This window comes from Nerophis ophidion, linkage group LG03 (assembly GCF_033978795.1).
Source record: "Nerophis ophidion isolate RoL-2023_Sa linkage group LG03, RoL_Noph_v1.0, whole genome shotgun sequence".
Classification (NCBI taxonomy): Eukaryota; Metazoa; Chordata; class Actinopteri; order Syngnathiformes; family Syngnathidae; genus Nerophis; species Nerophis ophidion.
The window spans coordinates 34,377,849-34,395,479 of record NC_084613.1 but is presented as its reverse complement, the minus strand read 5'-3'; the positions used below and the strand labels follow the sequence as shown (position 1 = coordinate 34,395,479).

The window sequence follows — 17,631 nt, the reverse complement described above, 5'->3', positions numbered from 1 at the left end:
CCTGACCTCAACCCCATTGAGAACCTGTGGGGTGAGCTGAAAAGGAGAGTACAGAGGAGAGGACCCAGGTCTCTGGATGATTTAGAGAGATTCTGCAAAGAGGAATGGCTGAAAATCCCTCTTTCTGTCTTTGCCCATCTTGTGAAACATTATAGGAGAAGATTAGGTGCTGTTTTGTTGGCAAAAGGGGGTTGTACAAAATATTAACACCAGGGGTGCTAATAATTGTGACACACATTATTTGATGTCAAATAATTATTTCTTTATGTGGGATTTTTTCCCCACTGAATAAATGCACTTGTATTGAAGGTTGGATTTTTCTCTTTTTTTCCATTAAGGTCCCATATTATTTAGAAAAAAAATAAAATAATTGGAAGCTAAAAAACACATCTCAACCAGGGGTGCCAATAATTATGGAGGGCACTGTATATACACTGTATATAGAGCTGGGCAATATATCGATATAAACGATAGTTTGCCTCTGTGCGATATAGAAATTTACTACATACTAATATTCGAGTATACGTTGCTTTGAGCTGCGGGCATTACACTACAGGCGTTTCTCACTCCTTCTCGTCTCTCCTTCTCACAGAGACGTAAAATAAGCCCACCTTCTTACATACGTCACATACTGTCACGTCATACGTCACATACGTGTACGCCCTCGCCCAGCAGAGAGGTAGCAGCATGGCTAACGTTAGCTGAGGCAGGTCGTGCAAGCGGAGCAGTGCGAGTCACATTACAAGAGAGAGAAGGTGCGAAACTGATCACAAATGGAGGAAGAACAATAATGCCCCCAAAAAACCAGCAAGGGGTCCATCTTCTGGCGGTGGTTTGGCTTCAAGCGGGAAGATATTCAGCAGACAACAGTAATATGAAAAGTATGCAGCAGAAGGGTTGCTATAAAAGGTAGCAGCACTCCTAATTTGTTCTTTCATTTAAAGTCACCCGCGAGAGAATGAAGAGTATTTAATAAAATACAGTTACAGGTAAATTGACTTAGTTGTGATTTCCCTCTCTGCATGAAAGTTTAAAATGAGCATATACTAATGCAGTATGAAGAAAAATGGTTTGATTTAGACACATAGAATCATCACACTGCTGTGATTATATGCATCAGGTGTTCATTCAAGGCTAATCGTGATATGGCACAAAAATACCGAGATATTAATGAAAGCCAATATCACCCAGCCCTATATATACATATTTGTATGTATACATATATATATATATATATATATATATATATATATATATATATATATATATATATATCTCCACTGCCCTCTTAATGTTTGCAGAAAGCACATTTTATACTTGGTTGTATGCGGGTATATCTCAGCAAGTACATCCCCTTCACAGACATGCTACCTCCGCTCCAGACAATCCTGTGCATCTTACTTACTTCATCACAACATCCTGTTTCAGCAGTGCTCTTTGAGTAATCAAAATCTTTCGGTGACCAAATTTGCAGCGCATTGCTAGTCACGAGTGCGTAAATAATATGTGATGTATATCCATTCATTCAAAGACATGCGCTCGGGGATAGGTTGATTGGCAACACTAAATTGGCCCTAATGTGTGAATCTGAGTGTGAATGGTGTCTGTCTATCTGTTTTGGCCTTGCGATGAGGTGGCGACTTGTCCAGGGTGTACCCCGCCTACAGCCCGAATGCAGCTGAGATAGGTTCCAGGCACCCCAAAAGGGCCAAGCGGTAGAAAAATGGATAGATAGATAGATATCCATTCGTACATTGTCTTAGTTCAATTTGTTTTCACGTGAACCACCTTCATTTGTAAGGTGTGGCAGCTTTTATTTTGCCGTGGCGCCATGCCACAATCAATTAAATGTAGGGAAAACCCTGTCATTGAATGGTACCTGTTTTTGTGTATTTGAGATCTTCATAAAACAAACAGTTAAGGCATTGTAGAAATACAGTATTAATAAAACAATCTTACCGTCCTTCATACTACCTCCAAACGAGCCGTTTGGAATTGCCCAACTTGTGACGCTTCCTCAGTTGGTGAGGTCAGGTTGGTAGAAATTTACCCAATGATCTTTGCGCAAGTCTGCCATTGTAGCCTAACATTGTAGTCAATCAGTTCTTTTTTTCTTCCATCCTCTTGTTATGGGGCACACTGGCTCGTACATGCACATGCATCCTCCGCTGTTGCCATTTCTAATACAAAGTAGTGTATAGTTCTAACTTACATCCGTCAGTAGAATCAATAGGGACACGCTAAAAACTATAACATGGCTGACTGGGAGAGACTATCAGAAATTGCTTTAAAGATGGTCTATAAAACGTAATCTATGCAAGATTTTGACCAGAGAACCTTTATTACTTATGTAGACCACAGGGAAGTGTTTTAAATGCAGACAAAATAATCATAATAAGGGAATAAGCGGTAGAAAATGGATGGATGGATGGATGATCTTTTTAGATGTCTGTTAGCTTATTAATGTAAACCTAGCATTTCATCTTCTAGCTGATAGCAGAGGAGGGTGTGGAGAGCCTCAACGTAAACGAGGTCCAGGCCGCATGTCGAGTTCGAGGGATGAGATCCCTCGGGGTCACAGAGGAGCGGCTGAGAGAACAGCTTAGCCAGGTAATGGCAGAGTCTTCCTCACTTCTACTAAATTGTATTTATGTCCTGAAATTATGCACTCATTTGCAGTTGCTGACCTGCTGTCTGTGTGTTTTTCAGTGGCTGGAGCTTCATCTCACCCAGCAGATTCCTACCTCCCTTCTGCTGCTCTCTCGAGCTATGTACCTCCCCGACACTCTGTCCCCCGCCGACCAGCTAAAGACCACCCTGCAGACGCTTCCTGAAATGGCTGTATGTACTACATGATGTCAAAATAACTTGTGGTCTTTTGCAGTTGTGTTACATATGATAGTATGGGTTTTATGGACCAAGGAATCAATAAATAGACAGACTACAATATGGTGGGGATTTTGACAAACTCTTTGCTTGTGAGCTCATGTCATCATCAAAGACAGTATATGTATTTTGTTCTACATGCGCAACTTAACTCAAAAAAAAATAAGGCAATACAAGTGTCTCTTTTCAAAAGTAAATCTGCACAGCAAATATGATCATCTACATCAGGGGTGTCCAAACTACGGCCCGCTAGTAAAGTGCGTCCTGTCAACACCCTCAATTTGTCCTGCGAGGCGTTATGAATTTAATTGAGAATCTTTGCCACAGGGTAATTGCATTCATTTTAATAGTCTGATAATTGTGATGCTGCTATTATGTGTCCATCGAGAGGACAATGTGAGTAATTCAGGTTAATTACCACTGATTATGCTTTAAATGGAAGTTTCCGCAGCATGAGGTTCTCCCTAGTCATGGTGCAAAAAAAAAAACTAACCAACCAACAGACATGGTCAAAAATAACGCAACCTGCTCACTGAACTTTTATAAAAATCGTTAGTGCACCATAAAAAAATTAAAATTACACCCATTTAAATCCATTATATTGCATGCAAAAAACTCTCCACACATATCCATGTTTGCCGCATTTGAGCTGCTTTATATTGCCGATTGATTACACAACTTTAAGGAGATCGTCACGGAAGTAAACTCTTTACACACATATATATAAATAAATCAAAAATCGATTAAAAAAAGAACCCCACTAATTTTGAGAAAATTTGACATCAATCAATCAATCAATGTTTATTTATATAGCCCCAAATCACAAATGTCTCAAAGGACTGCACAAATCATTACGACTACAACATCCTCGGAAGAACCCACAAAAGGGCAAGGAAAACTCACACCCAGTGGGCAGGGAGAATTCACATTCAGTGGGACGCCAGTGACAATGCTGACTATGAGAAACCTTGGAGAGGACCTCAGATGTGGGCAACCCCGCCCCTCTAGGGGACCGAAAGCAATGGATGTCGAGCGGGTCTAACATGATACTGTGAAAGTTCAATCCATAGTGGCTCCAAGACAGCAGTGAGAGTTGGGGATATATATATATATATATATATATATATCCCATGTCAATCTGAAAAAAAAATGGGGGGGGGGGGGGGGGGGTTCTCTTTTTAATCAAATTTTTATTTATTTTTTCATTGTTAAAGAATTGTTACGAATAAGAATTGTGATTAATTCAAAAAATTATTTTTTTGATACCCCAAAATGTCAAGCCCAATTTATGTCATGGTCAATGTCATAAATGTGCAGTTGTGCATATGATCAAGCTACTTCAGTTACATGGTAACCCACAATTACAGAATTCGGTCTTGATCCGGCTGCTCTCTTTTCACCAGACAAAGGAGGCCCAGTTAAAGGTGGCCGAGATGGAGCTGTCCAAAGTGGACAACAAAACAAAAGTGGAAACTACGCTGCAGGAAGAGGCGGCCATACGTCAGGACAACAAAGACAGGGAGATGGAGAGGCTGGCTGATGCTGCTGAGAAGGCTGCCAAGGTAAGAATACTTCACTTTAATTCGCATGCTAGTTCCAAACACAGAAACTTGAGTACATGCATCAAATCAAAAAGTCATTATGTGGCACAATCAGCAGCACACAAGTTAAGCCTCTAGAGATGTTCACATGTTGCTCTCTGCTGCATGTCAGATTAACTCTTACCTCTTTTGTCCTCTGCAGGATGACGAGTTGGAACAGGAGGCCGAGACAAGCAGACGCAGCCAATCTCACGCTGTTCATTCGGACACGCTCAGGGACACAGCACCTGTCATTGAAGGAGTTAAAGTGAGTGTTAGTTTTCAATATTACTATATTACACAAAACTGCATTTGGCTCTTTTTTTTTAAAGCATTAAATAAATCAAGTGCATATCTTTTTTTAATGCTTTTGCATGATCTAGTAAAATATTTGTCTGCTTTACTGACTGGCCTGTCGCTTTGTCACGCTGTCACTCACTCTCCTTTCACACCATTCAGTATGAACAGTGGCAGACATTCCTGCGCTACCAGGTTAGCTTTATCCATATCTCCTCCTCTTTCCAAGTTGCTTTAAGTCCTTGCTCGTTCTGGACCTGGATAATTCCCTTAAAGTCCTTCGCTGTAGGCGTCTTGCATTTGTGACAACCTTCTGAGACACTGGTGTCTGAAGGTTGCTAATGCTAATAAAGTTTGTAATGTAGTTATTCCCTTTCCAGTCCTTGTAGACCCTTCTAGAAGTGAACCTTGCTCTTCACAACCCTTACATTTTCCCACAAGTTGTATTTGTTCTGTAGTGATGTGTTGTTTGAATCCACCTAGCTGCTTGCTTAGACAAAACACAGTGTAATAAAGGGATGGTTGAGGACAGTAGAAATGTAGGAGAAAACATCTTCTGACTGAGGTTTTTGCCCGTGCCATGGAGCCCAGGACTTACACCATCATGATGCAGTTGCAGATTTGCTGGGCTGGACATGCAGCCTGGATGTCAGAGAACCGGCTACCTAATAAATGGTTATGGCAAACTCTCTCAGGGTAAAAGATCTCAAGGAGGCCAGGAGAAAAAGGTTCAAGGACACCCTGAGAGTATTCGTCAAGTCCTTTGGGATTGAGTTTACCAAATGGGAGACACCAGCACAACACCGGGGTAAATGGCGTGGAGCTGTCAAAACTGGGGCTCAATCATCCCCGCTGCAGAACATCACAGACAAGCTCACAAAGGAAGAACTGCATCAGTAGATGTCGCTACAATCCCCTGTACTTACTGCCCACGTCATATGCCAATCACCAACCGTCAATCAATTCACAGGGGGATTGATGGTCTTTGGCGTTTCAACGGATAAAGAGAGATCGGGTGTTGCTACTCTTAGACCCTGAGGCCACACTCAGTGGATCAATAAAGTTCTGTCTAATCTAATGTAATCTTATCGAACCAGACCTCTTTCTATATTGGATTAAATAATCTCAAAAATATATAGGATCGTTTCTTTGACCTTGAACTAACAATTCCTGTAAATTTCAAAAAGTCAGATGCTACCTGTAGACACTAATGATGGGAAACTCAATTCTTCCTTCTGACTTCATTTATTTAATCACGCTGTGACTGTTACCTGGTTTCCTTTTTCAATTTAGCTAACGCTAAGTGAACAGAAAAAAGTACACGTGAGTTCCAGATGAGTAAAAACAAACTTGCTCGGTTTGAACAATTTGTTCATAACTCATAAATGTGGAAATAGTGTCAAAGCGCTTTGAGTACCTTGAAGGTAGGAATGCGCTATACGAGTATAGCCCGTTTACCGTTTGACTCTCACATCTCTAGTAAGTAGCTCAAAAGATTTTTGGTGTACTGGTTCGGATGCTGTACTGTTAGTGCCGGTCTATTCATGGGGCCTTTTCCTTTGCTGAAGGGCGAGGAGATCACCAAAGAGGAGATCGACATGATCAGTGATGCCTGCTCCAAGTTGAAGGAGCAGAAGAAGCTGCTGACTCTCGAGAAGGAGGAGCTGGAGGAGCTCAAGGATGACGTCCAGGAATACAACGAGGTCTGACGCCGTTCTATCATGTTCCCCTCTTTAAAGTACAATCCCTTCGATTCTCGCTCACCCATTTGCTGAATTTCCCCCAGGGATCAATAAAGTACTTTCTATTCTATTCTATTCTATTCTTCCTTCCACCTGCAGGACCTGCAGGAGATCAAAATGGAGCTCTCCAAGACGGGCCAGGAGAAGGCAGTGCAGGAGTCCAAAGCCAGCCAGCGTCTGTCTAAGAGAGTCAACCGAATGATCGGCCGCATCGGTAAGATCATCCTCGAGCTGGAGAATGACAAGGTGATCCTGGACGGACAGATGGACAGCGCAACCACGCCACCAATCGGGTAAGAGCCAGAACATATCGATCAGATGTTGCTCGTTCACATTTTTAGACATGGCGTGGTTCAGGCCATTCCCCCGAATCTGTGCCAATTGCAAACCCAGGAAATATAATAATCCATCCATAAATACATGCAAAAACGAATACATGTCTATCAAATGAAATGTAAGTTACATTTTCATTGAGTCCTGCATTTTTATCTGTTTGCATATTTTCATTCATCCATCCATACATTTTCTACCGCTTGTCCGTTTCGGGATTGCGAGAGTTGCTGGAGCCTATCTGAGCTGCATTCGCAGCGCCAACACAGATAGACAGACAGCATTCGCACTCACATTCACACAATAGAGCCAAACAACCTATCCCCAAGTGCATGTTTTTGGTTGTGGGAGGAAGCCAGAGAACCCGAAGGGAACCCACACAGTCACGGGGAGGACATGCCAACTCCGTTGCGTATTTTGTAAATCCAAATGTGTTAGTGTGTGCAAAACTGAGTTTTTGTTTTTGCGCTAGAGATTTACTGATACCGGTACCGTTTAATAGTAGTCAAGGAGGCCGATGAGCAATATTTGGAGCGAGCCCCGCTGGTGCAATGCAGCCCTGTTGAAATTGCTGAATTTTCTTCTATACTGCCTTTTAGAGGGCCTTTACATATTTTATATTTTGGGGTCCCGAAATTTTTCATGGCAGAGCAGGTTATCAGGAAGGACGTGACCGCATAACCTTAATTTACATTCCTTAACATGTGCCGGCCGATTCGAGTACATCCCACGATGCAACAAGGGCGGAGGCCCGTTTAACACTGCTCGCATCTTTAAATGGACAATTTATTTGTTTTGTCGGTTTTAAAGTTGAAAAAGTGGTTTATTTCGAGAGTTACAACAAGCAAATGGCACTGATTCGGTGAAATGTTCCAAAATATTTTGTTTTTTGTGGCTGTCATCCAAATCATTCTCAGCCTCATCATGCTTTCTTGGTAAAATGTTGGTGGAGATCAATGAAACCCAATTGTTTCCCAGAAAACCCCCATTTAAAATTGGTAATCTTTTACTCTAATGAAATCAATCTCTAATTGATTGATGAAAAATTTTCCGGATTATTCTTGACTAAACATAGAGATGCTGCCAGGTAAGTTAAACTGCAATAAACCGTCTTTTTGCTGCTTCTGCTAACATGCCGTCATGGTTGTTTGCTGTGACTGTGCTGTACAAGTTGGCTTTATTCCACTCCCATCTTGCTTTCAACAATCTGTAGTCCACCGAAACCTTTGAATTCTGATTTTTAATGACATCATATGGATCAGCGATTTTGGAAGCGATGCTCATCGTTTTTAGCATGAATAACATGCAGGAAGCTTCCAGAAGGTTGCCGGGAAAAGTAGGATTGTTGTGATCGGCATGCTGAGGTCCACCCCATGCCCCTGCCACAAAACAAATATCTCCACCACCTTTTACATCCCGCTCAAGCCAATAACCCGTTATCTGTATACAGTCTCTTCTACACCTTCAGGGAGAACCTCATTAGTATCGACGAGCTCATCGGTGTCATGCGGCAGATCCAGAACATTCCAGAGCACAAGCTGCAGAGCATCGCTGAGGCGCTCGACGACAACAAGGACGGCAAGATCGACATCGATGATGTCATTAAGGTATGTCCACTTGTCAAGAGAAATTGTCAGACCGTCGCTATGCCTTTGGTCTACAAAGGTTCTGTTCCTATTGTTTGGACCATATATGACTGAAATAATATACATGTGGTTCAAGATAGAGATTTCAACTGTACCAGCCTGTCCTGGCAATGCACATCGATGACATAGTCTTGCCGTGTTCTGCAAAATTGAGAATGACTAGCAGCAATGAACGCAAGTTAAAGTACCAATGATTGTCACACACACACACTAGGTGTGGCAAAATTACTCTCTGCATATGACCCATCACCCTTGATCACCCCATGGGAGATGTGGGGATCAGTGGGCAGCAGAGGTGGCTGTGCTCGGGAATCATTTTTGGTGATTTAACCCCCAAATCCAACCCTTGATGCTGAGTGCAAAGCAGGGAGGTAATTGGTCCCATTTTTATAGTCTTTAGTACGACTCGGCCGGGGTTTTAACTCGCAACCTACTGATCTCAGGGCGGACACTCTAACCATTAGACATCCTGAGTGAGGGCTAGCGACTGCAGCTAAGGTCTGTCTGTCTATAAATGAATTTAAAACATTTTTAAGAGGAAGAAACAAAAAGCCATGCTAACCACAAAGCTTAATTCTAATGCATAATTGACCAGCTCGTTGACAGGCTAACACAAATTAGCAGGGCCAGTCGCAGTAACATACATCAACAAGCTATCATTCACACTCAAATTCATTGCTATGCACATTTTACCGTCTCTAATTAACCAAACATGAATATTTTTGGAATGAAAACCAACACACAGATGTCCAAACGGAGATACAAAGGCGCACAATACAAAAAGTTAGGCGGTACTGTCTGTAGTAATGTCGAACTTTGTGTACCGTATTTTTCGGACTATAAGGCGCACCTAAAATCCTTTCATTTCATTAAAAATTGACAGTTTGCTTTATAACCGGTGTTATAGTCCACAGGTATCTCACACATGAGATACCTGTGGACTACAAGTTGACGTCTGTTCAATAAATGACGCTAGCGAACAAGCCCAAAACGTTGATGTTCCAATGAGAATATAGAATATTACAAACATCGCTCAAAAATCTGTCAAAATGTTTTAGTACAACTTTGGTAAGCTTGATGAAACGCGGATCATTACTACGGCTACCGTAGTCAGACGTACCGTGCTTTTTCATACGGGTATTATAATGGTGTGTGAGTATAAGGACCCCAAAATGGCGCCTATTGGTAGACATCTGGTGTTTTGTTCATGCAAAACCAACTTTTCCTACCTATTGGTCCCTGCTGATGTGCATTTGGGATCTGGGTTGGGTAAGTCCCGAAAATTTGCCTGCGACCACCATTTTAGTCCATGCTGTAATCAATAAGCTCCTTCTTTTTCGCTATCCTCTAAATATGCGGCATTAATCCTTCACTGTTGCCAATTCTAATACAAAGTAGCGTAAAGTTCTAACTCATGTCAGTAGACTCTCTATGGAAGTGCTTAAAACTTCCGCTACAACAAAGATGGCATGTAAATAAGATTGCCTACAAAACGGGGCATCTTGAAGATGGTCTGTAAAACTTAATGTATGCAACATTAAGGACTAAGGTCTATTCAAGCACTTTAATGTGTTTGAATAGACCTGCTGGTCAGCACAGCGCCTCATAATCCGGTGCGCCCTGTGGTCTTAAAAAATAAAATTGTTTTCACCGGCTTGAACAAGAAACATATTAAGTAACTTGAAATGCTTTCTTTTGAACATTCTCTCCTTACTTTTGCCGAGTGCCAACTAGGGCTGGGCGATATAGCGATATACTCGATATATCTCGGGTTTGTCTCTGTGCGATATAGAAAATGACTATATCGTGATATTCGAGTATACGTTCTCACGCAGTTGCTTTTAGCTCCGGGCATTACACTACAGGCGTTTCTCGCTCTTTCTTGTCTCTCCTTCTCACAGAGACAAAACAAGCGCACCTTCTTACATACGTCACATACTGTCGCGCTTGCAACGTCATATGCCCTCGAGAGTTAGGGACATGGGTAACGTTAGGTTTGGTTTTAGCTGAGTGGTGCGAGTGGTAATACAAGAGAGAGAAGGTGCAGATCTGGTAACAAATGAACAAAGATGTATTTCCCCAAAAAACCAGCACAAGCTCCATCGTCTGGCGGTGGTTTGGGTTCAAGCGGGAAGATGTTGAACAGACAACCGTAATATGTCGAATATGTGGCAAAAGCGTTGCTACAAAAAGGAGCAGCAATGATAATTTGTAGCATCGTTTGAAAAGTCACCTACTAGAGAATGAGGATTGCTTGAAACGGCGCATGTCAACATCTCCGGCCGGTGCCACACCCACAAAATGCCCAAGCAACCATTTCCAGATAAGACCGTATGAAAAAAATTGTCAACAACAGAAGGAGATAATGTCCATAGTAAACTACCACTTAGTGAAGGATATACACTATTTGATTTCCTATTATGCAGCTAATTTTTATTTGACAGTTTTTAAAATATCTTGTGTGACATCATGCACAAAAGTGCACTTGCTTTGTTTTAAACTATTGTAGGGGTGTTCTGTACAAAAAGTGCACTTAAATTTAGTGTTGTTTTGCTATGTCATCTTAGTGACATCATGCACAAAAGTGCACTCATAGCTTGTTTAAAAATGTCTCTGACAATCTTGCACTTTCTGTTTTGGAAATTACATGAATGTTTGTGCCACTGCTTAATAACGGTTTAATAAATACAGTTTTGGTAAATTGACTTAGTTGTGATTTCCCTCTCTGCATGAAAGTTTAAAATGAGCATATATTAATGCAGTATGAACAAGAATGTTTAATGTAAACGCATAAATCATCATACTTGTGTGATTATATGCATCAAGTGTTCATTAAGGCTAATGCAAAATATCGAGATATATATCGTGTATCGTGACATGGCCGAAAAATATTGAGATATTAATAAAAGGCCATATCACCCAACCCTAGTGCCAACTCTATTCCAGGGTCGATCAGAAATCCATTCTACCTCTATATCACTGTACAAATGCATTTAAAAACATCAACAATGCTTTATTTACGTTCCTTAACCTGTATAATAACCAAGCTGTAGCGACATTTTCATTGTAAGAGTGAACACTCTTTTTCTAGCGTAGTAACACATCGGCATGCTACGGTAATAGCTATAGAATCCAGCAACGTAAGCTGTCTGTTATGATACACAGATGACGTGCTGCGTGGATCATGGTCAATATTAAAGTGTGACTCACTCGAACTACTCACAGTTGTGAGTTTGGTCCAGTGAGGTTTTTTCCGGTTAATTATGGGTAAGCACTCCATTTATGTTGCAAAAGCTTGTCTCTAAGTTCCACATTTTGCAGCTTCTATTCACTTTCACCTTCTCTCTCGGCTTCCGTCTGCTTCAAGAGGCAGCAGTTCATCCTCTGTATATTCAGCTTCAAAAAGATAAGGTTGTGAATCCTTATTTGTCCAAAAATAGTCATCTTTGTTGTTTCTTACTGAATCTGCCATGATTAGCTCACATGCGTGTTTGTATCCGGAAGCAAAATTAAACGATCACGATTAATGTTTTCATACCGTTGTTTTTAGCCTGCATTCTGCTTTGGTCGCCACCTACAGGACAGGAAGGTTCAACGTCGTAATGAAGCCGCATGTGTGTTTGTTCAAACAGGTGGTGGAGCTGATCGACAAGGAGGACATCGACATCTCCACCTCGCAGGTGGGAGACATCATGGTGATGCTGCAGAAGGAGGAGAAGCTGATCGAGAAGGAGAAGGCCAAAGAGAAGGTGGAGAAGGAGCAGGCGGCCAAGCTCAACGGCTAGCCGCTAATGCCCGTGCGACAGGAAGCAGCTGAACTTACGAGTGGTGATAATAAAAAGGTAACAAATATACCTTCTGGCCAAAAAAAAAGACTCCACCACAAAATGAACTCCTGCCGGACCATTAAAAGACAGCAGATCAAAGAAAGCCAACACTTCATTGTGGGGTTGTTTATTATTTATTAGAGTGGCATGACAACCAAGCAGGAGAAATAACATTGTGATGACGCACTTTAAAAAGTCCAAGAAAATTATCCACATCAGAATTATCCACATCACACTCGTCCACATCATAATCGTCCACATCGCAATCATCCACATTACAATCACCATCACACTTGGACAAGAATAAAGTGTAACACTGGATGTCTCCATAAAAGACACCATCAGCGAGCGACTGTCAGACAACAGCCGTTACACACAACACCAATTAATCTTCGGCTGCTTCCTCCTTCACTCCCCCCGTCATCCTCATCTTGACTCTTTCCAGCAGCCGGGCTGCTGCCAATCACTCCCTGCTAGTCGGCGTCTCGCGCACGCTTGTTTAAAGTGGCCGTAACACCGACATCTTTGGACTAACACGAGGTCTTTCCGCTTTGTGCACACTTGAATGAGCGGCCTCAGACCAGATGGAATGTAAAAGTATCTAATACAGAAGTATCTCGGTCCAATCATCCGAAAAAAATAATGTAAATCTAATTATTCTGTCCCAGACGCCCAAAAATATGATCACAAAACACACTTTACGGAGAATCATTTCAGTTTTACATGCAGAAAACAGTGTGAAATACAAATAGATGAATGATTCGTCATTTCACCTTTTATTGAACACTCTTGTTCAGTAGTGTTTCTCACTTCTTTTATCAAAGTGCTGCCACTCGCAAGTCCTTTTTTTTTTTGGCCTACGGATTATTTTGCAGATGTACACAATAAAATATTAAGCCTGAGTCACCAACATGTGGGTTTTATTTGTTTGGACAGTCCGTTTAGTGGAATGATACACGAGCAAACACGACAGTCGTTCCTTTGCCACATATCAATCAATGCAGCTCACCACACAATTGTGTTTTTTATTCTGTACGTTTGGACGCCTTTTTCAAACCTTTAACATGCACGAAAAGTTCCCTTTTTTCTTGCAGGCGCCTCAGGTATGGCGGAAAATGTTATATTTTGGAAGTTCTAAAAAATAAATTTCAAAATTGGCCACCTTTTTGAAATGTGAAAAAATTAGCCCCTCTTACCAGTTTCACGTATCGACACAAAAATCACAGGAGACGTCTATCATGACAGAATGCACATAAAAGTCTTAGGAACCCATATCTGAAAACAAACAAGAAGTTGGCCATCTTGGTTTTCGTCTTCCAATTTTTGGCAAAAAAAAGGGTTGTACTTTAGCGACTTCCTCTTAGGGACTTTGACCAAATTAGTTGCGGTTAAAATGACAGATACTACATATAGGCGATGATAAATTCTGAACAAACGTTTCCTGCGCCATAAGATGTGGGCGTGGCATGGCGCCCAACATTGCTCTGTTGTTTTTTGGTCATTTTTGGGTGCAAAAATGTTCGTATTTGAACAATCTACTCCTAGAAACTTTGACCAAATGAGCCACAGGTAAAATGACAGATACTACACATATAGGTGATGATAAATTGCAAACAAAATGTTCTTACACCATAAAATGTGGGCGTGGTTTGGCGCCAAACTTTGCTAAGAAGTTTTCCGGCCATTTTCCAAAGTAAACCTAATCAGTGGCCTAGTGGTTAGAGTGTCCGCCCTGAGATCGGTAGCTTGGGAGTTCAAACCCCGGCCGAGTCATACCAAAGACTATAAAAAAATGGGACCCATTGCCTCCCTGCTTAGCACTCAGCATCAAGGGTTGGAATTGAGTAGTAAATCACCATAAATGATTCCCGGGCGTGGCACCGCTGCTGCCCACTGCTCCCCACTGCTCCCCTCACCTCCCAGGGGGTGATCAAGGGGATGGGTCAAATGCAGAGGACAAATTTCACCACACCTAGTGTGTGTGTGACAATCATTGATACTTTAACTTAAAAACAGGTCGTATTTTAACAAACCCCTCCTAGGGACTTTGACCAAATAAATTGTGGTTAAAATGACACATACTACACATATAGGTGATGATAAATTGTGAATAAAGTTTTTCTACACCATATGATGTGGGCGTGGTATGGCGCCACACTTTGTTCCGATTGTTTTGGGTGAAAAAATGGGTCGTATTTAAAAAAACTCCTCCTAGAGACTTTTGACCAAATGAGCCACGGTTATACTGCCAGGTTCTACACATATAGGCGATGATACATTTCAAACACATTTTTACAACGCCATACGATGTGGGTGTGGGTTTGGCGCCAAACATTGATCTGATGGTTCGCCATGAAATGTTAACTCATTTAAAAAATGTATTTTTTTAACATATTCTGTAATGGTTTTTGGTCCAAATTTTAGCATTTTCAGGCATTAACAAAAACAATCAGAGCACGCCGTTCAGTATCGTGGCCAGTGATTGGCTCAGCCTCAGACGGCGTCACTATATCGGATTAAACAGATGTAAAAGTCGCTAAAAGGTGTTCTTTCATGTCCAGAGGGATTTCATAATATAAGGTATTTAGAAGGCCGTGAACCGTTTTTTATGCTCTAGCTCTGAAAATATTTGTTTGATAATGATCCCTACTTAGCGCAAATTAATTTATCGCTGTCATCAACAGCGATAAATGAATCCGAGAAAAAGTGTATGAAAACCAGATAGTACGCAAAGCGGGGGCGTTCAAAAACCGAGGTAGTATGCGGTATTTAGAGAAGCGTTCTCAGATGTACCCAGCCGGGGGCGGCAACACTCAGCCGGGGGCGGCAGCGTTTAGGATCCAAATGTTTGGGGCTCCATTCTACATTGGCGTGTACATAAATCTCCACTTCATTTTCAGCATCGGATTGAACAAACTGCAAGCTTTAGTTTGATTATGCAGTTAAGGCAATGTACTATTTGATTACTAGATTGTGTTTGTTTACAACCGTCCTCCATGTTGTACCTTAGGAAGATATGCATTTTTACTGGGGGATGTTGCTTTAATTTCTTTCTTTTGGATGTACATTGTATTAATAAATGTTTGCTTTTCAGAAAAAATAAAATATATAATTTTTATTTTTATTTTTTTTTTCCCTATAGAAATGGACATTAGAAAAGGCAGCTGGAGGCAGACAGGAAGTAAACGAGCATCTCACGCTAACCTCTTTCCAAAACTAAGCATTATTAAAATCAAATTAGTCTAATTGAACTGGCAGAAATGTATTTTGTTCATAAACAGATCAAACCACAATAAGTAGTGATAGGGCTTCACGGTGGCAGAGGGGTTAGTGCGTCTGCCTCACAATACGAAGGTCCTGCAGTCCTGGGTTCAATCCCAGGCTCGGGATCTTTCTGTGTGGAGTTTGCATGTTCTCCCCGTGAATGCGTGGGTTCCTTCCGGGTAGTCCGGTTTCCTCCCACCTCCAAAGACATGCACCTGGGGATAGGTTGATTGGCAACACTAAATTGGCCCTGGTGTGTGAATGTGAGTGTTGTCTATCTGTGTTGGCCCTGCGATGAGGTAGTGACTTGTCCAGGGTGTACCCCACCTTCTGCCCGATTGTAGCTGAGATAGGCGCCAGCGCCCCCTGCGAATAAGTGGTAGAAAATGGATGGATGGAAGTAGCGATGGCGATGGCGTTACTACGGGTCTAGACTGCTAAAAGTGGACCAAAAACGATTATAATTGTGTTTCAGGTCACGTTGGAAGCAACAAAAAGTAGACTATCAAATATTAACACTTGATTTTAATGGTATTCAATAATTATACCTAATTTACTTACTGTTTAACAGGTTAACAACCTTGTCAAAATATATTACCAAGGCTTAGGTCAGGCAGATTGCTCAAATAAATACTAATCAAATATACTGCAAGAGAGAAGGGACTCAAAAAAGCTAACACAGTGCTAAAATATATTAACTATAAATTCTGATAATGTACAGTGTATATAAAATTAAAGTGAAAACAAAAATACAGCTTTACCACGTAAGTCAGAATTTTTGCGCTTAACTTCTCACCGACTGTGGCGCCAGACTTCTTCTGTTTGTTTAAGATTGTCATTACTGCCACAAGTGGTGTGAAAGTGTATTACAACTGAGTACCGCTGCTGCCCATAGCTTTGAAACAGGTATTTTTTTGGCTGCCCTCTGGGGGGCGCTCACGTCCCGGCCCTATGGTTAAAAAACACTGATCTCGACTGTAGATTTTGAACTAATCGTTTATTCAACCTTTTTTCCCACATGCAAATTTGTGATATTTTGTGAGGAACTGTAGGTGTTCGAGTGAAATTGTACGAAACAATTTAATTCTTGTCATTGCAGGCTCCAAAAAAAACAAAAAATCGAAATAAACAAGAAAAAATCCTGGAGTTGTTTTTTTTGTCTGTTTCTGTGCACGTCCCTTTCTTCTCTGTCTTGTTTGAGCTTCAGCCGGCGGGTGAAGGTCGTCTTTCATTTAGAGGTCGCTGCCCATCCAAAGGTGTCTGCGCCTTTCCTCTTTGTGGTAGGCGGAACTTGCCTGAAGCGCTTCGGATAAAGGCGTTTGAAGGCGGTAAGCGTCTGCTCGAAGGGGGTTTGTGGTTGGGCGGCGATGTGACGATGAGAAGGCGCTGACTGAAGAAACAAAGAGGTGAAGTTGACACTTGAGGTATCCTTTTTATCTCTCAAGAAGAAAAATGCGGCAGCTTCATGCCTGCAGGCTCTTCCTCCCTGTTACGCAGTTTTGGACATGAATATTATTTTCTTGTCATTTCACCTGGTGTTTGTTACCTAGTTAGATAATTAAAGGTGATCCTCTACAGCAGTGCTCCCCAACCACCGGGCCGCGGCCCGGTACCTGGCTGTGGCCCGATTGCTACCGGGCCGCAGAATAATTTTTTGTAAAAAAAATTTTTTTTTTTTTTTTTCAAATCAACATAAAAAACACAATATACACTTACAATTAATGCACCAACCACAAAAACCTCCCTTTTTCATGACAAAAACCTCCCTTTTTCATGACAAAGAAGAAAGAAAAAAAAAGCAGCAAATGAGTGAAAGCGACAGAGACGTCGCCATGGAGACGAGGGTTTTCTTAACGTGCCTGGCTGCAGTCATACCGCGACACCTGTCCGTCAGTAATAACAGTCCCCGATAACCTGGACCAATTCAAACCGTTATTTGTTTTTTTTATTGTTTAATATGCATTGCCTCACACGATGAACACTCCATATATTTCTATATGACACTGGATAACACTCCGGGAGCCGTCACTTTTTTACGCTTTCCCGGCTATCATCCGCC

The 17,631-nt window shown here is 41.5% G+C and overlaps 1 protein-coding gene across 6 annotated transcripts in view; it reads left to right on the top strand.

Moving 5' to 3' along the window:
- letm1 (leucine zipper-EF-hand containing transmembrane protein 1) overlaps window positions 1-16,714 on the top strand; it is a 77,074-nt gene extending 60,360 nt beyond the window's left edge. For 2 of the 6 annotated variants that reach the window (XM_061894983.1, XM_061894988.1), the window contains 9 exons: window positions 2,491-2,610; window positions 2,710-2,841; window positions 4,290-4,448; window positions 4,630-4,734; window positions 4,926-4,958; window positions 6,332-6,466; window positions 6,605-6,798; window positions 8,286-8,442; window positions 12,114-16,714. In XM_061894983.1, the coding sequence (XP_061750967.1) occupies window positions 2,491-2,610; window positions 2,710-2,841; window positions 4,290-4,448; window positions 4,630-4,734; window positions 4,926-4,958; window positions 6,332-6,466; window positions 6,605-6,798; window positions 8,286-8,442; window positions 12,114-12,266 (1,188 nt within the window). In that variant the 3' untranslated portion in view covers window positions 12,267-16,714. The remainder of the gene's footprint in view (window positions 1-2,490; window positions 2,611-2,709; window positions 2,842-4,289; window positions 4,449-4,629; window positions 4,735-4,925; window positions 4,959-6,331; window positions 6,467-6,604; window positions 6,799-8,285; window positions 8,443-12,113) is intronic. The other 4 variants (XM_061894986.1, XM_061894989.1, XM_061894984.1 and 1 more) reach the window with 3 other exon arrangements.
- Window positions 16,715-17,631: the final 917 nt, after the last annotated feature.